This window comes from Chiloscyllium plagiosum, unplaced genomic scaffold (genome assembly GCF_037043375.1).
Source record: "Chiloscyllium plagiosum isolate Xiang-an unplaced genomic scaffold, Cpla_swu_hap1 HiC_scaffold_6, whole genome shotgun sequence".
In the NCBI taxonomy this organism is placed as follows: domain Eukaryota; kingdom Metazoa; phylum Chordata; class Chondrichthyes; order Orectolobiformes; family Hemiscylliidae; genus Chiloscyllium; species Chiloscyllium plagiosum.
In genome coordinates, this window is record NW_028270144.1 from 124,219,839 (window position 1) to 124,244,322 (window position 24,484).

At 45.1% G+C, this 24,484-nt stretch overlaps 1 protein-coding gene across 1 annotated transcript in view; it reads left to right on the forward strand.

Annotated features, from left to right (window-relative positions):
- LOC122550942 (transforming growth factor beta activator LRRC32) overlaps positions 1–23,877 on the forward strand; it is a 35,961-nt gene extending 12,084 nt beyond the window's left edge. Inside the window, exons 2-3 of the mRNA XM_043692451.2 lie at positions 8,215–8,303; positions 16,762–23,877. Of these exons, the coding sequence (XP_043548386.1) occupies positions 8,220–8,303; positions 16,762–18,654 (1,977 nt within the window). The 5' untranslated portion in view covers positions 8,215–8,219 and the 3' untranslated portion in view covers positions 18,655–23,877. The remainder of the gene's footprint in view (positions 1–8,214; positions 8,304–16,761) is intronic.
- The last annotated feature ends 607 nt before the right edge of the window (positions 23,878–24,484 follow it).

The following is a 24,484-nucleotide window of genomic DNA, read 5'->3' on the forward strand; positions in this document are numbered from 1 at the left end:
GAATCATCCACATTGCTCTAGGTCTGGAGTCACATGTAGGTCAAATCAGGTAAGGACAGCAGAATTCCTTCCCTCAAGGCCAGGCATGAAGTAGATGGGTTCTTTTCTCCCCTGACAATCAACAACAAAGAGAAAGGAATGTCTCACAAATCTCTCTGTCTGCCACCATAACCTCAGAAGATTGGACATGACTTGCATTTATATAGCACCTTTCATGACATATCAGAGTGGGTTTTCAAAGTGTGAACAGCTGAAACCATGATGAAGTTTTAAAAGGGATTCTGCACTGTGAGTTAGAGTGTGTCGTTGAGGGGGATGTTCTGTGCTTTGATTTTAGCCAGCCTCTCCCTTGGTACCTTGTTGCCATCTTCTGTCACCTATTGAACATTAACTCTAATCAGGTAGAAAGGTAGCCAGAGACCACTTGTCTTTAAGTGATAAGAGACAGTGCTTGCTCTCTTTAGTCTGGACAGATGAGGTCGGAGTCAATTGTCTTCAATCTGAAGCGCTTTGACTTTGATGTTTTATCTACAGTCAGCAGAGAGATCAGAAACTCACTTAGCCACCAGACAGTAAATGGTTTGAGAAGAACTCCATGAAACTGAAGGTTACTCCTATGCGGGTGTCGGTCTGTTACGGAAACATTCCTGCTGAGTGTTTATCTCATGCCAGTTGCATTTCTGAAAACAACGGTCCAGCTCGAAACTGCCTGAGGTAAGAGCATATTTCTTCAGCCTGTTGACTTTCTTTTCTGTTCCTCCAGAATCAAGGAGACCGTTTGGCCTGTCATGGCTGTGCTGACCCGTCTAATGCAAGCTACCCAATTAGTCGGTATGGTGGCTTACTGGTTAGCACTGCTGCCTCACAGCGGTAGGGACCCGGGTTCGATTCCACCTTCTGGCAGAGTGTCTGCATGGAGTTTGCATGTTCTCCTGTGTCTGCTTTGGTCCTCTCTGGGTTTCCTTCCACAATCCAAAGATATACATGTTAACTGGATTGGCCATGCTAAATTGCCTTCGGAAGAGCAGGCTAGGTGGATTAGCCATTTGGAATGCAAGGTTACAGGGATAGGCTGGGTTTGGGTAGGATGCTCTTCGGAGGGACAGTTCAGACTTAATGGGCCAAGTGGCCTCTTTGTGCACTGTAAGGATTCTATGAATGTGCTCTTTCTCCCCTTGCCTTGCAAGCTTTCTCCCCTCTGTGTCCAATTCTTTGCACCTTTTCCCACCAATCTTTCAGGCAGCGTATTGTAGCTTTATATCCCAGAGTTAGCAAGTAAACACCGCAAGGCATGTGGAGATAGACTGGCCCAGACGGAAATATAGAAAGCACCCCTCAAATCACCAAACTCACCCACGACTCCCCACTCCAGTGCAGACCTTTTTCACAACTCCATTGGTTCACCTGCACTAATCTTTAAGATCGATTTTGGAATGACCAGAGATGCTGAAAGGTGCTATGTCAGTGCAAGTCTTACCAACCTGATTTATTTTTAAAAAGAAAATCATACTGTTCATCTCCTCTGCGGATCTTTGGCTGTGTTAACAGAAGGGGGAAAAGCTGGAGAAACTCAGCAGGTTTGGTCGGAACTGAAGGAAGGTCACTTGGTTCCGTTTCTCTCTCCACAGATGCTGCCAGGCCTTCTGAGTTTCTCCAGCAATTTCTGATTTTGTTTCAGATTTACAGCAGTTCTTCGTTTTAGGTGAAGTGTGTGTTCTGTGATTAGTGATTACCGGTCGTTCAGTTATAACATGCGTTTCGTCAACCCGAATTCACTGTAGCCCGATTGACAAATTGGGGATACTCTTTGTACCGTACAAACGTGTGTTGGCTGTAATGCAGTTACATCACCAAGACTTTCAGTGCTGTGTCTTAAAGCGCAAATCCTTCTGTGAAGCGGGGTTACACAAAATAAAACCCTTCCATCATGTTATACAAGAGCTGACTGTACCCTGTGTCTAGCTACTCGGTTAAAAAAAAACTCAAAACTGCGGTTGCTGCTCTGAGGATGGGTTACTCAACCCACATTCTCTTCACAAAGCCCGCTGAGCTTTTCCAGCGATTTCTATTCTAGTCCATCTACTCCCCTCTGTCAAAATCACTTGAAAATTCAAGTATTTGTTAAATCTCTCCTCCTGCCTTCAAAGGAGGACAATGTTTTTCCAAGAGTAACCTTTTAACCTGGGTGAGCTTCCCGGGGCGACCTATCGATCTTGCTGCTCCCATTCCGAACTTTTTCCCGGGCTGTGCTGGAAAATTGTGGATAATAATTGTCTAACTCATATAGGGAACAATCCATCTGTCTAATTAATATCGCCAAGCGCAAGATTTCATTGGTTCAGTGCTTAAATTAAGCCCCCCCGTTTCCAGAGTTGTTTATATTACTCGCTGTTGGGGTTCTGACATTGTTCAGACCATGCTTATAGTAACGTGTTCCTTATTTATCTCGTGACGCTTTTTGCATTTTCATCCCTTTTATATGTATCAACAACAACTAGCTTAATATGGCACCTTTTTTATGAAACACACTAAAACCTCTTGCAGGAGTGTACTGAAGTAAAATCTGACACCGATGTTGGGGCAGACAGTCCAAACCTGATTCAGAAAGAAAGAGAGAGAGAGAGAGGCAGGAGGGGTGGGGGGGAGAGAGAGAGAGAGAGAGGCGGGAGGGGTGGGGGGGAGGGAGAGAGAGAGAGGGGGGGGAAAGGGGGAGAGAGAGAGAGGCGGGGGGAGGGAGAGAGAGAGGGGGGGGAAGGGGAGAGAGAGAGAGGCGGGGGGAGGGAGAGAGAGAGAGGCGGGGGGAGGGAGAGAGAGAGAGGCAGGGGGAGGGAGAGAGAGAGAGGCGGGGGGAGGGAGAGAGAGAGAGGCGGGGGGGAGGGAGAGAGAGAGGCGGGGGGAGGGGGAGAGAGAGAGGCGGGGGGGAGGGAGAGAGAGAGGCGGGGGGAGGGGGAGAGAGAGAGGCGGGGGGGAGGGAGAGAGAGAGGCGGGGGGGAGGGAGAGAGAGAGGCGGGGGGGAGGGAGAGAGAGAGGAGGGGGGAGGGAGAGAGAGAGAGGCGGAGGGAGAGAGAGAGGAGGGGGGAGGGAGAGAGAGAGAGGCGGGGAGAGAGAGAGAGAGGCGGGGGGAGAGAGAGAGAGGCGGGGGGAGAAGGGAGAGAGAGAGGCGGGGGGGAGGGAGAGAGAGAGAGGCGGGGGGAGGGAGAGAGAGAGGCGGGGGGAGGGAGAGAGAGAGGCGGGGGAGGGAGAGAGAGAGGCGGGGGGAGGGAGAGAGAGAGAGGCGGGGGGAGAGAGAGAGAGGCGGGGGGGAGGGAGAGAGAGAGAGAGGCGGGGGGAGAGAGAGAGAGGCGGGGGGAGAAGGGAGAGAGAGAGGCGGGGGGGAGGGAGAGAGAGAGAGGCGGGGGGAGGGAGAGAGAGAGGCGGGGGGAGGGAGAGAGAGAGGCGGGGGAGGGAGAGAGAGAGGCGGGGGAGGGAGAGAGAGAGGCGGGGGAGGGAGAGAGAGAGGCGGGGGGAGGGAGAGAGAGAGAGGCGGGGGGGAGGAGGGAGAGAGAGAGGCTGGGGGGAGGGAGAGAGAGAGGCTGGGGGGAGAGAGAGAGGCACGGGGGAGGGAGAGAGAGGCGGGGGGGAGGGAGAGAGAGAGGTGGGGGGGAGGGGGAGAGAGAGAGAGGCGGGGGAGGGGGGAGAGAGAGAGGCGGGGGGAGGGAGAGAGAGGCGGGGGAGGGAGAGAGAGAGGCGGGGTGGGAGAGGGAGAGAGAGAGAGGCGGGGGAGGGGGAGAGAGAGAGAGGCGGGGGGGCGGGGGAGAGAGAGAGAGGCGGGGGGGAGGGAGAGAGAGAGGCGGGGGGAGTTGGGTGGGAAGAGAGCGAGGCTGCAAATAGTGGAGGAATGCAAACGGTACGTTCTTGAATGGCTGGAGTTTTTTTATTCGTTTATTGCCCATCCTTAGCTGCCCTTGAACTGAGTGGCTTGCTAGGCCATTTCAGAGGACAGCTGAGAGTCAACCACATTACTGTGAGGCTGGAGTCACATGTAGGCCAGACCAGGTAAGGATGGCAGTTTCCTTCCCTGAAGGACACTAGTGAACCAGATGGGTTTTTCCTGACAGTGGTTTTATGGTCATTAGTAGATCCTTAATTCCAGAATCTTTATTGAATTCACATTCCACCATCTGTAGTGGTGGGTCCCCAGAACATTAGCTGAATTTTTCGATTAAGGGTCTGGCGATAATACCACTGGGCCATTGCCTAGGGATAGCGAGAGTGTGGGGTTGAAAAGTATTTGAGATCAGAAATCTGTGAACGGATTTGTAAAAGTTCAAAAGCACACAACACCAGGTTACAGTCCAACAGCTTTATTTGGAAGGACGAGCTTTCGGAGCGCCGCTCCATCATCGGGTTGCAGTGTTCTGAAAGCTTTTATTTCCAAATAAACCTGTTGGAATGTAACCTGGCTTTGTGTGACTTTTAACTTTGTCCACCCCAGTCCAACACTGGCACCTCCACATCATGGACTTGAAAAGGAGGGTGTGTTTTTTTTGTAAATTGTAGCATTGCTTCCAGGTTAAGTAATGTTGGCTTTGCAGCACAAACATACAAATAAGGCGTGGGAGTAGGTCATCATGGCCTCTGAATCTCCAAGACCATTCAATGAGACCCATGGCTGATCTAACTAATCCACTCTTCGGAGGGTCAGTGTGGACTTGTTGGGCCGAAGGGCATGTTTCCGCACTGTAGGTAATCTAGTTTCCATTGGTTAGAGAGACCAGGACCCGAGGACACAGCCTGAGAGTAAAGGGAAGACCTTTTAGAACAGAGATATGGAGTAACTTCTTCAGCCAGAGAGTGGGGAATCTATGGAATTCATTTCCACAGAAGGCGCTGGAGGCCAAGTTATTGAATATGCTTAAGACCGAGATAGATAGGTTCTTGATTATCAAGAGGATCAAGGGTTACGGGACGAAAGCGAGAGAATGGGGTTGAGAAACTTATCAGCCATGATTGAATGGCAAAGCCGACTTGATGGGCTGAATGGCCTAATTTCTGCTCCTTTGTCTTATGGTCTAACCCCAGCCCTCAGGTATTAGTCTGATTTTAAAAAAAACAGGAGACAAAGGATAACAATTGACCAAAATGTTTACAACACACACGTGGTTTCAATGGCTTTCCACAGGGCTCTGTTGTGGGTCCCTCGCTATTTGTGGTGTTTCTTAATGACTTCGACTTGAATGTGGGAAACAACAGAAAAATTGGCCAGGTTCTTTCCAGTGAGGAGGATGGCTATTAATGGCAGGATGATATCACTGGTTTGGTTGAGTGAGTGGAAAAATGACAAATGGAATTGAATCTTAAGAAGAGTGAGATAATGCATTCAGCGAGGGCAAATACTCAAGGTAAACAGGAGGGTATTGAGAGACCTTGGAGTACATGTTAACAGGCCCCTGAAGTTGGTAAGGAAGGTTTATGAAATATTTACATTCCTGTTCTTGTATTCAGTTCCTCGCCCAATGAAGGAATGCTGGAATTATATAAGACACAGGTTAGGCCACAGCTGGGGTTTTGTGTACAGTTCTGGTCACCACACTGCAGGAAGGTCATGATTGCTCTAAGAGATTACAGAGAATGTTGCAAGGGCTGGCAGCTATGAGGAAAAAGAATGGGGCGGCCGTGGTTATTTTCCTTAGGACAGAGGAGACTGTCAGCTCACCAGCTTCAGGTAAACTAAGGTGGGGGTCATAGGTGAGGAGATGGTCTTTGTGTTGGTGCGTAAGTGGGAGATGAGTTTGACAGCAAGATTGCCAACATTCTGCCCATCCTGAGACAGGGAAAGGGATGCAGTGACGCTCTGACAGGGGTGTGTAGTGAGTAGAAATACTGTCCCTTTTTATATATAAACCACATCGGGTTTGGAGTTGATCAAGATCAGGTGATGCTGATTGAACTTTGCATTAATTGAAAGGTTTCTTGTGCCACAGCCCCTATCTCTGAGTTAGAAGGTCTGGGATCACATCCCACCTGCTCAGAATTGCGTAATTATGTCTCTGAATAGGTTGTTTACAAATAATATTTTGATTAATTATGTGCTTTTGTAGCGCAGTGGTAATGTCCCTGTCTCTAGACCAGGAGGCCTGGGTTTAAATTCTACCTGCTCGAGTGGTGTGTGATAATATCCCTGAGCAGGTTGATTAGAGAACATGCAATGCGATTGGAAACACTGCGGTGGATAATAGATAAAGAGGGGATTTAGTGGCAATCAATTGTATGTAATATCACTTCCGGATGTTTAAAGAAAACTGTTCTCGATTTCTTTTCAACTTAGTTCCCTTCTGTGTTTCTACACTATTTTTAAATTCATTGTTATACTTCCCCTAATGTTTGTAATTTGTTGTTTGTTCATTAGGTGATTGCTTCAGATGGTGGTGGAATTATCAAACTTTTAAAAAAAAAGCTCGATTCTCCACCCATGAGGGAGGTTGGCTGCTGGAAGGGGATAGGCTCTGGAAGGGATCGTTAATGCTAAACTATAGATTTACAGTCATACCCTTGTAAATCTCTGAAAGTCTTTCTCTGCTTTATTCAACATTTGGATAACAGTCTGTTAAACTGTGGGCAAAGGTATTGTTTTCTGTCTTCGATTTTTCGGCTCATCCAGTGTGGATATTAGATGAGCAAACTGACAATATTATAACAGCGTAGGAGCCAAGAGGGCTGGTTGTGAGCTAGACCAATGGATTTTATGTTGTTCCTATAGAACTGCTTAATCAAGTACAACATTGTCCATATCATAGGAATTTTACAATGTTTTACTGTTTGTACTCTAGTTAAAGAGTCATACAGCATGGAAAAAGACCCTTTGGCCCAACTCATCCATGCCAACCAGGTATCCTAAACCTGGGCATCATCTCCGAGCAAGCGATCACATATTTAGGACAGCGATGAGCAGGAATTTCTCCTCAGAACGGTTGAGGTTGGGTTGTTAAGTATATTCAAGGCTGAGATAGATGGATTTTTAATCAATAAGTGAAAGTATTGGTGAAAAGGCAGGAATTAAGCATTATCAAATCTGCCATGATCGCATTGAATGGCAGAGTCATGTCTTATGGTCTTAAATCTCGCTGAAAAGTGACACATTTTGTTGAAGCTTTTTGTCTCACTTTCATCAACATTCTCTTATGAATAATGAGTAATAATGTGTAGTGGGAAGTTCCATACTGTACGGGAAGAGAGTGTTGATAAATGGACTCCCAGTTTGTAGAGTGGACAATGTACAGTTAGATAAGGCTAACAGTCAACTGCCAAACCTGGTTTAAATTGAAACCAAACCAATGGAATCTGATTGGTCAAGGCATTGCCCTGAAGAATGAATCCAAGAATAGTCTTGTCCCCTTTGGGGACCTGCCTATGACCCACCTTGCTGAGAGGAGGACTAATGGTTTTAAGGTGAGACTCCACCCTCTGTCTCTGGAGGATTCCCATTTAACCTGCACCCAGTCCTGACAGGTCTTTAGCCCCAGCAGCCACTGAGGAGTGGCTCAGTGAGGAGTGGTGAAGGGAATGAGGGGCTAAATTTGAGAAGCTGATGAGGAGTCTAAGAGGGGTGAGAAAGGGGTGGGGTGTTTTGGGGTGGGGAGGGGGAGCAGGTGTGAGGTGGAGAGGGGAAATGGGCCAAAGGAGACCTCAAAGGAGATCACCTCACCAACCCCCACCTCCACACCCCCTGACCATCACCATGGGCAAAATATTGGTAGTGGTGGGATGAAGTCCTTTGGTCATTAACTGGCCACCTAAAAAACATAGGCCCAGGTCTTTGCCCAACCATTTTTTCTCTCCTCCACCCTCTAGCAAACGATGGTTCAAGCTGGCTGGTCTGGTGAGCAGTCAGCTGGAAAGCCACCCATTCAATTTTACGTGTTCCCAGCTTCAATGGTCATGGGGTGGGGAAGGGCGGTAGATAATCAGCTTCTATCAAGTTAACCCTCAACTTTCTCTTCCCTCACTCCAGCCTACCTACACTGCAGTAATTTAATGACGCCTATCAATGATAGTCAATGATATGGTACTTTTTAATTATATGTTATATCTGTTTCTACATCTCAAAGTTGTTCAACATTTATGTTAGAACTGTAAGCATTTCCACTTTCTTTACATTTACAATGTGTGCTGTTTGCTGTATTTTGTCACTGATTCCTATTACTAAACATTGTTTTCATCTTATATTCCCTGTAGAAACTATGGAACATTTCCTCCTCCTTCTGATAGCTGTGCACAGTGTGGCAACAACTTCCCGACCACTGGAGTTCCATCCTTGCCAGACGGTGAGTGCCAGGAGACTTGGAGTTGAGGTTTGCTGCCTCACGTATATAGATGCAGTCACAGCAACGCAGCCGTACTTGTGGAAAATAGGAAAAGAGAAGTTTTTTTTACCCCCTTTTTATTCATTCATGGGATGATGGCATCGCTGGCTAAGAGGCAGTTAAGAGTCAATTACGTTGCTATGGGTCTGAAGTCACATGTAGGCCAGAGCAGGTGAGGATTTCCTTCCCTAAAGGGCATTAGTGAACCAGATGGGTTCTTCTGACAATCGATTTATTGTCATTATTAGACTCTTAATTCCAGATTTTTTAGAAAAATTGAATTCACATTCAACAATCTCCTCTAGTGGGATTCAAATCCGGGTCTCCAATCTATTGGATTAACAGTCTATGGACTATTTGGCACTTGACTGTCAGTCCTTATCTAATCGTACATTATCCACGGCAACACTCTACAAATTGGGAGTCTAGTTATCAACACACTGTTCCCATACTGTATGGATCTTCCTACTACACATTATTACTTGTTATTCATGAGACAATGTTGATCATCGTCTAGTGGATTAACACTCCAGTGATAATACCACTTGGCCATCACCTTCCTGTTGTGTAGAGTGTTTCTGCAGTTCAGGGTATCGCAAAGTACGTTTTAGCCAATGATGTACAGTTACTACTGTAATATAGAGAACAATTCAGCTCGACTGGATCTTACTCTGCACAATAACTATCAAATAAACTGGGTTCCTCTCTTTGAAGTGTTGGTTGAGGGTTAAATATTGGCCAGAACTCTGGGGAGAGGCCCCATGATCTTCTTCACAATAATGCTGTAGAATCCGTTTTCATATCCACAGAGAAAGGCAGAGGGGATTTTGGTTTAAAATCTCACCTAAAGCGCTGATCTGCATCTGTGCAGTATCCTTGTGTGGTATTGCACTGGGAGTGTCAGCTTCAAATACTGTGCCCCCTGGTGTTGGAACTTGTAAACTGCTGACAGTTCTCTCAGCCGCCATTTGTATAAAAAGACGGGTGAAACGGAATTGAGAAAGGCTTATGGTACAGAAGGAGGCCATTCGGCCCAGTATCCTCCTCAAAGGAGCATCGTTACCTAGTGCCATTCTCTTGCCTTTTCTCCATATTCTTACGCATTTATTTAATCCAAGTAATTGTCCAATTGTGAATGCCTCAATTGAACAGGAAGTATTTCTAGAAAGGAAGACTTCTGTCCACACTTTGGCTAAAATGAGGACTGCAGATGCTGGAGATTAACGTTGAGAGTGTGGTGCTGGAAAAGCACAGCTGGTCAGGCTGCATCTGAGGAGCAGGGAAAATCGACGTTTCGGGAAAAAGCCCTTCAACAGGAATTCCTGATGAAAGACTTTTGCTCGAAACGTCTATTCTCCTGCTCCTCGGATGCTGCCTGACCTGCTATGCTTTTCCAACACCACACTCTCGACTTCTGTCCGCATTCACTATTCTCAGATGATCCCTTAATTAGGAAACCATTTCATCACTGGTTTATTTGCAAAGAGCTAGATTTAAGGCATATTGAACCTGCAGGATTGAATCTAGCATTATGGTACAGGGAGATAATAACAAAGTAAAGTTACTCCAGCGATTGCTAAGACCTTGGGTATAATTAAAACCGTACTTTGAAAACATTGAGGCCTAGTTTGAAGAGCTGACTTTGAGCAGTAGTGTAGCAGTCATATTATCATGTCTGTGCAGTAACCGAGAGATTGACTGCTCTGAATGGTCAGTTCTAGTCCTGGACCTAAATTCACAGGACTACTTTCTCGAGGTACAAGGGATAATCTCATGGGGATGGCAGCTTGTACTCATGGTAATATTTCTGTCCTTGGCCTCCTGCCATGTTCTGGTGAAGCCCAGTGCAGACTGCAGAAATTTATTCATTCATGGGATGAGGGCATTGCTGATTAGGCCAGCATTTAGTGCCCATTCCTAATTGCCCAGTGGTCAATGAAGAATTGATCTGGTTGCCATGGGTCTGGAGTCCTATGTAAGCCAGAACTGGGTAAGGATAGTAGATTTCATTTCCTAATAAAAAGAAGTGGATTTTTATGACAATCGGTAAAAGTGACATGGACACCATGAGACTAACTTTTTTTAATTCCAGATTTTAATTTAATTAAATTTCCAGTAGCTGCCATGGGGTGATTTGAGTCCATGCCTCCACAATGTTAGCCTAACTCGTCCAGTAATGTTAGCACTGCACCACTGCCTTCCCAGATCTCTAGCACCTTGTATATGGTGCTTAGACACATCCAGATTTCAAGCCACAACATTGAGTTCAACAAGTTCAGAGAATAAACACTGTCCTCCAATTTGAGGTTCACTAACCTCCTGTATGAAAGATTTCCAAAAAATCCACATACACCACATCCACTGGTTCTCTCTTTTCTACTCAGCTAGTAACATCCTTAAAAGGAACTTTCCACCAGTTTGTCAAAACTGATTTCCCTCCTTTAAATCCATATTGACTCTGCCCCAGGAGAAAGTGAGGACTGCAGGTGCTGGAGATCAGAGTCAAAAAGTGTGGCGCTGGAAAAGCACAGCCGGTCAGGCAGCTACTGACGAGCAGAAGAGTTGACATTTCAAGCATAAGCTCTTCATCAGGAATGAGCTTATGTCAGAAATGTCGACTCTTCTGCTCCTCGGATGTTGCCACACTAGCTGCGCTTTTCCGGTGCCACACTTTTTCACCTTGACTCTGCCCCACCCTACCATTATTTTTAAAATACCAGTTATGCAGAGCTTTGTCATAGGTTGTAGTATTTCCCTTACTACTGACACTTACTACTGACAGTTCTGTAGTGCCCTATTTCTCTCTCCCTTCTTTCTTAAATGCTGGGGTAATATTTATAATCTTCCAACATGCAGGCACTATTCCAGAATCTATAGCATTTTGAAAGATGATCACCACTGCACCCATTAGCTTGATAGTCAACTCTTTCAACACTCTAGGGTGGAGAACATCTGGTTCTAGGGAGTTGTCAACTTTCAGTCCCACTAATTCCTCCAGCTCAACTTTTTTTTTAATAACTTTTTTTTCATTTCCTTATTCTCATCAGTCCCTTGGACTGTCATTTCTCTGGAAGATTTTATGCATCATCTTCTGTGAAGGTAGAAACAGTTATTATTTAGCTTCTGTGCTACAACCTGCTTCCCTGCTGATTCACATCCTGTCTGCCTGTAATAGACCCACATTTGCCTCTGTTAATCTTTTCCTTTTCACATAGCTATAGAAGCCTTTACCATCTATTTTATGTTCTTTGCTACTATATATTCTATTCCCCCTTTGTTTATCAGTTTCTTGGCTTTCCTTTGCTGAATTCTTAAGTGCTCCCAGTCTTCAGGTTTTACATTTTTTGACAACTCTATAAACGTCTCCTTTGACCTAATGCAACCTTGAACTTCTTTTGTTGGCCAAGATTAACTCTCTTTGTCTCTTGGGGCTTTATGCTTTACAGGAATGTATGTTGCAAACCATGCATAATTCTTCAAATACTTTCAATGTATTTTCCCAACGCACTGCAGCCAATCTACCTGTCAACCCTTCAAAGTTTTCCTGCCTCAGATTTAAGACACTCATTGGGATCAAACTACCCTATGACATTATGTTTGAAGACATTCTGCCATATTATGGTCACTCTTCCCTAAAGATTTTTTTACAACAAGATTGATTAGCCCTTTCTCATTGCACGCTACCAAATCTAACGTAGCCAGTTCTCTTATTGGTTCCTGTCCTTGAAAACCATCTCACACACATTGCAGAAATTTGTCCTCCTCAGAATTGGTGCTCATTAGATTCACCCAGTCTATGTATAGATTTAAGTCACCCATGATTACTGCATTACCTTGTGACAATAATGGTCGTTCATTCATTCATTTCTGCCTGCATCTCTAGTTTTCTGATTTATACAACACCCCACGTTACCAATTTCCATTTATTTTGACACCCATTGCCATTCATTAGCTCCACTGAAGGAGATCAATCATCCTAAGCAAGGGCCTCCATTTCATGGAGAGAATGCAATGGAGATTTAACACGCTACTTCCTGGGATGGAGTGACTATCCCATGGAAAGAGATTGAGGTATCTGGACTTGTATTTTCTGGGTGATTTCACTGAAGCTTGCAAAGTTCATTAAAAGGCTAGACCGTGTGGGTAAAGAAAGGATTTTTCCTCAGAGCTGTTGGGGTGGTCTAGAACCATGGGATACAGCCTCAGGATTAGGCAATTTCAGGTCGAGAGGAAAACAGTTGATGAACCTTTAGAATTCACAACCGCAGGGGACTGTAGCAGCTCATGAAGGTCAAGACAAATACAAGTAATGAGAGAATGTGGGTATAGGTGGAAATGGCATTGGAATAGATAATCAACCATGATCTAGAATAATGGAGTAAACTCAAAGGGCTGAATGGCCTATTTCTGTTCCTATTTCTTATGTTCACTGGGAAATGTCCCTTTGTTGTTAGCCTACAACGGAAGACAATAATGTCAGTAGCACCCTCATATTTAAGACTTAAGAGCTCACACCTATCAGAGGGGACCCCCTTTCTCTAGAAAGAGAAAGATTAGAGGTAACTTACTTCTGGTGATATCGGTAGTGTGCATCAATACAAGCTGGTCATTAACCAACCCATTCGGGAATTCAGAAGGGAAGTATGCCAGAAGTTTATGGAGCCAGGTATTTGGGAGGAGTTGGAATGTAGATGAGTCATGAGATGATTGAATGGTGGGACATGTTCGGGGGGCTGCCTATTGTTTGAAACAAGAGGTTAAGATTTGGAGCACATACCCAGGTGACTCAGTGGTTAGCACTGTTGCCTCAGCACCAGGGATTTAGGTTTGATTCCAACCTCGGGTGACTGTCTGCGTGGAGTTTGTATGCTCTCCCCATGTCTGCTGAGTGCCCCGGTTTCTTCCCACACTCCAAAGATGTGCGAATTAGATGAATTGGACATAACAGATTACCCTGTAGGTTTTAAGGCTGTGTAGGTTAAGTGTTAGACATGGAAAATGCAGGGTTACAGGAATGGGACAGGTCTGGATGGGATGCTCTTTGGAGGGTTGGCATGGACTTGTTGGACTGAATGGCCTGTTTCCACACTGTAGGGATTCTGTGAATATCACAAGGAGTACTGATGGCATAGATGCATTTCAGGGAGTGCTGGCTGAACACATGTGAGAGAGAAACAAGTAAATGATTATGTTTGTGAGGTTAGGTAGGAAAAGGCTGATGGGGACTGGCCATTTGGGCTGAATATAGAGTCATACAGCAAGGAAACAGACCCTTTCGTCCAACCTATCCATGCTGGCCAAGTTTTCCAAGCTGAACTAGTCCCCTTTTCTTCCATTTAACCCATACCCCTCTAAACCTTTCCTATTCATGTACCTGTCCAAATGCTTTTTAAATGTTGGAACTGTCCCTGCACCTACCACTTCCTCTGGCAGTACATTTCACATATGAACCACCCTCTGTGTGAAAAATTTGCCCCTCAAGTCCCTTTTCAACCTTTCTCCTCTCACTTTAAAATTACACCCTCTCGTTTTGAGCTGTCCTACCCCAGGGAAAAGGCCTTTGCTGTTTATCCAATCCATACCCCTTATGATTTTGTAAACCTCTATAGAATCACCCCTCAACATCCTTTGTTTCGGTGATAAAAGTCCCAGACTTTCCAGTCCATATTTATACCTCAAACAGTCCATTCCCGCCAACATCCTGGTAAATCTTTTCTGAACCCTGTCCAATTTAATAATCTTCCTATAACAGGGCGACCACAACTGGACATAGTACTCCAAACGTGGCCACACCAATGTCCTGTACAATTCAACATGACAACTCAAGTCCTGAAGTGAAAGAGTTTTGGAGATTGAAGTAAGAAGGAAGGTTGAGCGCTGTGTCCTGTGCTGTGAATTGACAGCATCAATCAGCACATAATGTTCCCAGACTGACAGTGGTTGCTTTTGTGTAAAATGAAACCCAATACAAATATGACACAGCTTAATGCAAAATAATATGGTTCATGTAATTGAGATTTTGGTGAGGAAGCAATGCATGAAACAATGTTGAGTAACAGTTGGGGAATACCGGAGAGTATATACAATGCCATTTCATTGCAGTGGACCTGTTAACAATTAAAACAGGATGTTGGTTGTGTTGAAATTGGGTCATTAGATTCCTGGATAGGTTTCACTTGGAAAGAAAGGCTTGCATTCAGACAGTGTCTTTTGTCACCACGAGATGTGCTGAAATATTTTACAGCCCATTAAAATGTTTTATTGAAGGATTGATTATTGTTGTTCATAGATCCTTGCAAGTGGGTCGCAGGTAGATATGATAGTGTAGAAGGTGTTTGGTATGCTTTCCTTTATTGGTCAGAGCATTGAGTATAGTAGGTGGAAGGTCATGTTGTAATATTGGAAACACAACAGTCAGGTCCCCCTGCACAGAGGTATGATGATGACTAATAGCTACCTTTTAGGTTGAGCACTAAAGACTGAGTGGGATACTGGGGAGAACTTATGAGCTCTTCTTTGTGGTGTCAATGTTCAGGTGAATCCAATAGATACCAGAGCACACGGGGCATGGATGGGAAGAGCTGAGAGATGAGATGTGAGGTTGCGGAGACCCTTCTGTCCAGTGTCCTCGGCCAATGTTCAGCATCCATCCAGAAGATTTGCAATAGGCCTATCAGAAATCATGTCATGTAACTACCTTTCAACTCCAGACTATTAAGTGACAGTCCAGCAGCTGCCATGGTGGGATTTAACTCTGTGTTCCCAGGGTAATGGCCCGGATCGCTGGATTATTCGACCAATGATTTTCTAACTTATCACCATCCTTATTTCCCCCCGTCCCCTCCAATGTCTGTTACCCAGACATTCTCCTGATGTGTCTCGATAGACACAGATATACAGCACGGAAACCAACCCTTTGGACCAACTTGTCCATTCCAATCAGATATCCCAACCTAATCTAGTCCCATTTGCCAGCACTTGGTCCATATCCCTCTAAACCCTTCCAATTCATATACCCATCCAAATGCCTTTTAAATGTTGCAATTGTACCAGCCACCACCACCACTTCCTCTGGCAGCTCATTCCATACACGCACCACCCTCTGCGTGAAAAAGCTGCCCCTTAGATCCATTTTAAATTTTTCCCCTTTCACCCTAAACCTATGTCCTCTAATTTGACTCCCCAACCCCAGTGAAAAGACCTTTGTTTATTTACCCTATCCATGCCCCTCATAGTTTTATAAACCTCTATAAGGTCACCCCTCAGCCTCCGACACTCCAGGGAAAACAGCCCCAGCCTGCTCAGCCTCTCCCTAAAGCTCAAATCCTCCAACCCTGGCAACATCCTTGTAAATCTTTTCTGAACCCTTTCAAGTTTCACAACACCCTTCTGATAGGAAGGAGACTAAAATTGCACACAATATTCCAACAGTGGCCTAACCAATGTCCTGTACAGCCGCATCATGACCTCCCAACTCCTATACTCAATACTCTGACCAATAAAGGAAAGCAAACCAAACGCCTTCTTCACTATCCTATCTACCTGCGACTCCACTTTCAAGGAGCTATGAACCTGCACTCCAAGATCTCTTTGTTCAGCAACACTCCCCAGGACATTACCATTAAGTGTATAAGTCCTGTCCTGATTTGCCTTTCCAGAATGCAGCACCTCACATTTATCTAAATTAAACTCCCATCTGCCACTCCTCAGTCCATTGGCCCATCTGGTCAAGATCCCATTGTACTCTGAGGTAACCTTCTTGATGTCAAACTCTGTTCCGTAATACTTCCGTAAAGGATGTTGAGATGTTCCATTTGTTAAAAGGTGCTGCATCAGTGGAAGTTGTTGTAAAGTGCTCTGGAACTTTCTGACCAATGGTTTCTCAAAACCTGGATGTTGTGACAAATTCCGAGAAGGAGATGCCTCTTGGGAGTTCATTTAGTGCACTTTGGCTGCACTCAAAAAGTAGTTAGGGGAGCATTGGTCTTGAGGTGGTGGCTATAAAAATATCAGCCCTTCTTTCCACATTTCTTTCTGACAGCAGAATTTTCTGTTTTAAATGACCAAAGCAGATGTTATCACTTTGTTACAACTGTGTGAATAGCTCAGAGATGCTAAAGAGTGAAGTCCAGACAATATCAGCTGACAGACCGTGGGTGTAACAGAACTGAGGAGTTGCACTTTATAATGGGACACCTTCAGTGAGATGTGTAACCAGGTCTACCCCTCTCTTTCTAAAGGCAAAAAATTGAGTGATGCCAAACCTGGTTTTTAAAAGCCAGTGGACTGCAGGCAGAAAGGAAAGAGGGGTGGAGAGGACAAGGTGAAGCCATCTAATGCATATCAGGCACAGTTTGGATTTGCAAATTGTGTATAACTCAAATTTGTCCTTTTTGTTTTCCCCTTTCTCCTTTTTTAGGTAGAGGCAGAAGCATTATGCCAGAATAGAGACCTTAACATAATCCCCACAGGTCTCCCTTTCGACATATGGAAACTGGATTTATCTGTTAATCGCATTAAGAGGCTGACAATGGAGAATCTGACTCTCTACCACTTCATTCAGTACCTGGATTTACAATCCAACCGCCTGGAGTTTATCCAACCAGGGACCTTTGCCAGTCTGTCTCACCTGGAGGTGCTTAACCTCGCAAACAACCTCTTGGATCTCAGCAAATATGGCCTCGGCAGGTTACCGTATGTGAAAAGGCTGGAGCTATCGGGTAACAGTTTGTACACTGATGTTGTTGAGGATTTTCTGAAAGAGGCCCCCTTGCTCGAGGAGCTGTCCTTGGCTAGGAACAGCATCACCAAACTCTCGGACCACACCTTCCGAGGATCCCCCTCTTTGACCCACGTAAACCTACAGCACAACATCATCATTGAGATCGAGTCGGGGGCGTTTCAGTCGCTCTCCAATCTGTCTGTGCTTGATCTGGCCATGAACTCCATACCCTGTATCTCTGACTTCGACCTCAAGCAACTTCAGGTGCTGAACTTGAGCAAGAACAGCATTGAACACTTCCTCATGGCTGAATCTGAGGAGGAGTACTCTCTGCAATGGTTGGATCTCAGTGACAATAATTTGCTCTATTTTCCCCTCTTTCCCAAGAGGAACCGCCTCCAGCACCTCGACCTCTCACGGAATTCACTTCAAGGGCTGTCCCCACCGCCCTCCCACCTGGAAGGGAGCCTGAATCGGAATTTGCAGACAAACGTGACCAAGTCCTCTCTCTCACTGCACTTGACTGAATTGGTCTACTTGGACCTGAGCTACAATGAGATAACCTCCATCCCATGGGAATTCTTCCGAAACATGAACTCCTTGAGGTTCCTCAACCTCAGCAGGAACTGCCTGCACAGTTTCGTCATCGGTGAGGCCAACATGCTGAACTTGCTGGTCAACCTCGACTTGAGTTCCAACGCATTACTGAACCTTTCACTGGCCTGGGGCAGCCTCAGCTTCCTGGAACACTTGCACCTTCAAGACAACCACCTACAGAATCTACCTTCCAATACCTTCAGGGGCCTGAACAGAATTCAGATCATTAGCCTTCATAACAACAATGTCAACATTTGTTGGGGCACCCATTGGCCTGAGGACCATGAGAATGGGTGCACAAGTTTCTCCCGAATCAATACACTCAGGTATTTATATCTGCGCAACAACAACATTAAGCACTTGCCTCCTCATGCTTTTCATCAGACTCCACTTGTGGAGTTGGACCTGTCCTTGAATCCTGGAATGAGCATTCATCCTGAGGCTCTATCTGATCTGGAGGCTTCATTGACCAACTTGTCTTTGAAAGGCAACAGGCTTCTCTCGTTGGGCGTGAACCTGTCACGTTTTTCCAATCTCCGGACGCTGGATGTGTCTGAGAACCAGTTGACTGAGCTTGCCATCTCCAGCAGGAGCTTGTCGCTGGAAACCGTGGATCTGCGCAACAATCAGTTCAGCACCTTGCAGCAAACCTCCATGGAGCTGCTGAACAGGACCCTACGTACCCTGCTGCTCTCTGGCAACCCATTTGACTGCTGCCGGACGACTGAGGTTCGGTGGCTGGCCTGGGTCGATGTCCCAGACAAACGGTCAGTGCTGTGCCATTACCAGACCAAAGATGGATACTCGCAAGCGCAATTGTTTAGCCCACGGCCCAGCCTCTGCCAGGACGGCACACGAGACTGGGCGACATGGAGTCTCTTGTTGCTGGTATTGATGATTGTAATATTTCTCACCATTGTCGTAGCTCTGGGTTGCTGCCTGGCACGGAGGCAGAAGGTCAAAGGGATGTTCTTGCACCATGTAAAAGCCTAGGCAATGTGCTTGCTCTTTTCTTCGTCAATGTTTAAATGAAGCGAAGTGAGGAGAATAAACATTTTACATAATCTGCGTATCAGATGGCCATCACAACCAAAGGGGTTTCGTAAAGAAGGCCAGGCATTTTGCACTGGCTTTTCCCATCTTTTGGAAGTTGGTCTTCTCCTCAAACCAAGGGGTTCGCAGTACCCAGCAATTCACAGAAGCACCCCCCCCCCCCCCAAGTAAATCAATTTCAGACTAGATCGCTGACACTAGATTACTTCCCTCACAGAGTGATTATGAGAACAGTGGCCTTCAAAGGTAGGATAACCATGGATCCGTCTTACGTCTGTAAGGTCTGCCCCAACTGCTCATGATTAACGGCACAGTTGATCAGGTAACACATTATGGTGGAAGCGAGCTCAATAATAATTTTAGTACAATCGTAACAAATGAAGGAAAAATGTTTACAGCGCTACACGGAAAGGGTAGGATTGCATCACTTGCATCAAACTTTCTGGGAGGTGTCACAGGCCCAACGACCCAAATGGCCTCCTTTTGGTAGTTTCTCATTTTGCATTAAGCTGGTTCACCCATCCTCATTGTTTTAAAAAATCTGTTAGAGAGAACTGTTTGAGTTGATGATGGGATTATAGACTGGATTAGAGTAGAGGATCTTGAGTCTAGAAGAGAGTGGATGCTGCCTGAACTGCTGTGCTCTTCCAGCACCACTAATCCAGAATCTGGTTTCCAGCGTCTGCAGTCATTGCTTTTACCTCGGAAAATCAACACTTCAGGCAAAAGCCCTTCATCAGGAAGGTCCTGAATTCAGTCTGCAACAAACTCAAAGTCTAAATTTCCTATTCAGTCTTCTCCACCTTTTGTGAGGTGGAGAAAAACAAATCTTTTGCTCTGGATCATTATTCAACGAGCAGGAAGGAATGGGACTTGCAGACTGGGTTAGGTGAATAAGGGGTTGCCTATGTTCGTATGTTGCGTAAGATACCAATTGCGCCAAATGGCCTTTTTCTCTGTTGTGCATTTTCTCCCATTCTGTCTCTTTTTGGAAGTGGCACTGTTGATAACAATCAGCTGGTGATACCACCCCACTGTCAAATTACCAAGCAATTCCTGACACCTAGGCTCTTTCGGTAGTCCCCACATTCACAGATGCCAATTCGATTCATTCCATGCGATAGCATGAAACAGTTGAAAGCACTGCAGAATCACCTTGAAGAACATTTCAGCAATAGTACAGAAGACTTGTCCTCCAGAACCTGCTGCATCCCTGGACGAGCTGTTCCAGTACAGCCACAACATTGGCATCTACCAGGTATTATCCAATATGTCCAGTCCACAAAAAAAGGGTAAACCCAACTTGGCCAATTACCAAAACATCACTGTACTCTCAATTATTAGTAAAATAATGGAAGGTGTCAGTTACAGTGCTGTAAAGTGACAGGAGTTCCTCTGGGTAGTGTCCTAGGCCCAACCATCTTCGGCTGCTTCATCAATGACCTTCCCTCCATAATAAGGTCAGAAATAGGATGTTAGTTGATTTGCGTAATATTCAGTACCATTTGAAACTGCTGAGATACTGAAGCATTACAGGTTCAATTGCAGCAAGACTTGGACAATATCCAGGCTTGGGCAGATAAGTAGCAACCAGACTCCACACATGCCAGGCAATTACTATTTCCAGTGAGAGACAATCTAGCCATTGTATCTTGACATGAGTGGCATTACCATCACTGAATTTCCCACTATCAACATCTTGGGGGTTACCATTGATCAGAAACTGGACTGGGCTAGCCATATAAATACAGTGGCTGCAAAGGTTAAGAATCCTGCAGCAAGCAACTCACCTCCCAACTTCCCAAAACCTGTCCACCATCCACAAGGCACAAGTCAGGAGTGTGATGGAATATTTTCCACCTTGCCTGGATGGGGGCAGCTCCAACAACACTCAAGAAGCTTGACACCTTCCAGGACAAAGCAGCCCCCGCTTGGCCCCACACCCACCACCTTCCATATCCACTTCCCTCACTATCACCGATGCAAACTTTCAGCAGTGTGTACCATCTGCAAGATGCACCACAATGACTCACCGATGCTCCTCAGACAGCACCATCAAACCCATGACTTCAATCATCTAGAAGGACAAAGGCAGCAGATAGGTGGGAGCTGTACCAGCATCACGTTCCCCTCCAAGTCACACCATTCTGATTTAGAAATATATCGCTGCTCCTTCAGTGTCACTGGCTCAACATCCTGGAGTTCCCTCCCTAACGTGGGTTCCCACGCCCACAGCAGGTAAAGAAGGGAACACCTTACAACCTTCTCCACCAGGGCAATTGGAGTTTGGCAGCAAATATTAAAATACAAAAGGTTCCTCAGGGGAATCCTGTTGTTTCCCATATGGGAGAGTCTAGGACCAAAGAGTGCAATCTCAGAATAAGGAATTGCACATTTATGACAGAGATGAGGAGGCATCTCTTCTTTCTGAGGGGAGTGAACCTGTGGAACTCTTTACCACAGAGTGCTGGGTCATTAAGTATATTGAAAGCTGAGAGAGACAGATTTTTAATCAGGAAAGGAACCAAGGATTATGGGAAAAAGGCAAGAAAGTGGAGTTGAGGGTTATCAGCCATGATCTCAGTGAATGGTGGAGCAGACTCGATGGGCTGAATGACCTAATTCTGATCCTAAATCATATCTTAAATCCATATCCCATGAACAAATCTTAAAAATCATTTAGAATACATGACAAGAGGGTAGTAGCAGCTTTGGGACTGTATTACTAAATTAGTAATCCCCAGAAGCCTGGCCTAATTATTCAGGGACAAAAGTTCCAGTCCCTCTATGGCTGTTGGCACATTTCAGTTCAGTTCATTAAATATATCTCATAAAGCTAAGGTCGAAAATGGTGACCATATAATTGCAAGATTGTTATTTAAAAATCCACCTGGATCATTAATGTCATTCAGGGGTGGAAATCTGTCATCCTTCCCTGGTCAGGCCTATATGTGACTCCCAACCCAATGCAGTGACGTTGACACTCTCCAAAATGGCTGCAGCAAGCTCCTCAGTTGTGACTCATTGCAACCTTCTCAAGGGCAATTAGAGATGGACAATGAACACTGATCTTTAAGCAAACAAATTGGCTTAGTTAATCTGTGCCAGTAAAGGTACAGTTTCCTACTCACCCCCAGCTTGTTTTCCTTTCACTTGGTGGCACAGACAATTGAGATTGTTAACGCTCAGTAGATCACAATGATGGCTTTGGATGTGTAACTGTGTAATACAATACATACAGCAAACCAGGTTGGAAAAGTGGAAGAAGCTGGGAAGTGATTAATCAAGATAGCAATGGTTTGTATGATTCCACCTTTGAGTTTGAGGAAGATTTGGAGCCCCATGATTTCGGATGCTGGGAAAAGGTTATCGGAGATGGAATTTGGAACAATACACCTTGATGAGTTTGGATAACATAGTGAACAATGGGAGGATGAGCATTCGTGCATTCCACAAATGCTGGTGCTTTTCACAAATGGGAGTAGAAGGAAGCCATTCAGCCCATTGAATCTATTCTGCCATTCCGTTTGATCGTAGCCGATCCATGTACTCACCTCTGTTCCATAACTCCTATTAGCCTTGGCTAATAAAAATCTATCAATCCCCTTCCCAAGCCAACTATCCAATGTAATCTGGATATAGTCAAGATATAGTCACATAGTCATACCATGTACAAGAAGATTGATGGTGTTCAGGATGGGTGTAAAATGAGAATTCTGTTCATTGACTTGACTGGTGTTTTGTGTAAGTGATTTTTGTTTAACATGATTGTTTCTAATGAAGAGTATTTCTGTAATGTATTATAGATAGGTATACAGTATATATATATATTTAAGCAAGTGTCAATGTTTCTATTAAGACAATTTTACCAATTCATCTTTTAAGACCACCCTCAAAAGGACACCATTGTTGTGTATCTTTGTCACAATTGACTGATAGAAGGGCTGAACTAAAGAGGTCAGAGAGCAGACAATAGAGAGAATGGAAAGTGAGGAAGAACTCAGAATGGGGGAGTAACTAAGATGCTCTTACAGAGAGCTTGTGTAGGCATGATGAGCCAAACAGCCTCTTTCAGGGCTGTAATAATTCAATATTACGTATAACATCCATGGGGCATCCCAAAGTGTTTCAGAAATTCAGTGGAGTACTTCTCAAACTGAAGTGCATTTTATAAAATTGCCAATTGCGCAATGATGGCAACTTGAGCCCTACAGGCTGCTCTCTCATTGAAAGGGAATGACTATTAGTGAGTGTAATCAGAAGGCCACAATGCAAGCGGTGGGGTTGAGAAGGCAGGGTCTTCACGGGGTGATCTTAGCCAGTTTAGGAAGGAGAAATAACTTGGCTTTGCAACTGAGCTTCCCAGTATTGGAGTTGGGGCAGAGATGAGAGTGCTGCCACTGAGTGACACCAGACACAGAGGTTATGGCCCATGGCAATGGCCATTCAGGAGAGTAACGCTTGGAAATTCCACTTGGGATAACCAAATGGCATTTGGTTGCTAAAGCCCCCCACCACTGAGGGAGTGGGATTAGGGTGTGGGTGTGGTGAATAGAGTCTCCTCACCATGAATGCCTAGGTCTGCTGTAGACTAACCAATAGGGAGCATCAACAATTCTGCTATCACCATGGCAATACCCTGACCAATCCGTCTGGCTTGAGTTTACTCAGCTATCTAAGCTTGGCAGTTAACAGTTCTTGCTGCATCTCCACACCCCAACTAATCAGCACTCTCTTTTTTTATGCTTCATACATTGATGTTCCTTGTCTCAGAACAATTTCTTGCACTCCGGGTGTGATGAATGAATGACAGAAAGCTTGGACTTTGAACAAGACCACAGTTCTGTACTATCAAGCAATTGCTTAATTCTGCTGGTATTGTATAGATTTTCAATCAATCTGTTCAGATATGTCACCTCTGGACAGTTGGGACTTGATCCTGGGTCCCCCTGATCATGTCACCTCTGGACAGTTGGGACTTGATCCTGGGTCCCCCTGATCCAGACCAAACTGTCAGAGAGAGCAATCTGTGTCAAAGCACTCACATGATGATATTGATTGTAATCACTCTACCCTTCTGTGAAGTTCCTGTGACTCTCGCAGTGTAAAGGTTAATGCCTTATTTTAAACTGTGATTAATGAAGAAATAAAAGTCAAATGCTATTTTCTGTTATTGGTCGTTTGTGCTGTTAGCTGATCGGGCGGGAAAATTATTGGTCATCGGATTGGGAATGCGCAGCTCTGTGCTTTGAAAGGAAGTTCAATTTCGATTCCGAATCAGGCCAATAGTTCATGGTATGGCCATGAATAAAGGAGGTGCCCTCTGCTGGGAGTGAATGCAGTTTTGACATGATCATAGAATCATTGAATCTCTACAGTGTGGAAACAGGCCATTCAGCCCAACAAGTCCACACCCAGAGCATCCCACCCAGACTCACCCCCCATCTTATCCCTATAACCCTGCATTTCCCCTGGCTAATACATCTAAACTACACATCCCTGGACACCATGGGCAGTTTAATATGGCCAATCCACCCTAACCTGCACATCTTTGGAATATCAAAGTTAGAAATCACACAACACCAGGTTATAGTCCAACAGGTTTATGTGGAAGCACTAGCTTTCAGAGCGCTGCTCCTTCAGGTGGTTATGGAGTATAAGATCATAGGAGACAGAATTTATAGCAAAAGTTTACAAAGGGATGGAACTGAAATTATATATTGAAAAAGATCTGGATTGTTTGTTAAGTCTCTCATCTTTTAGAATGGGC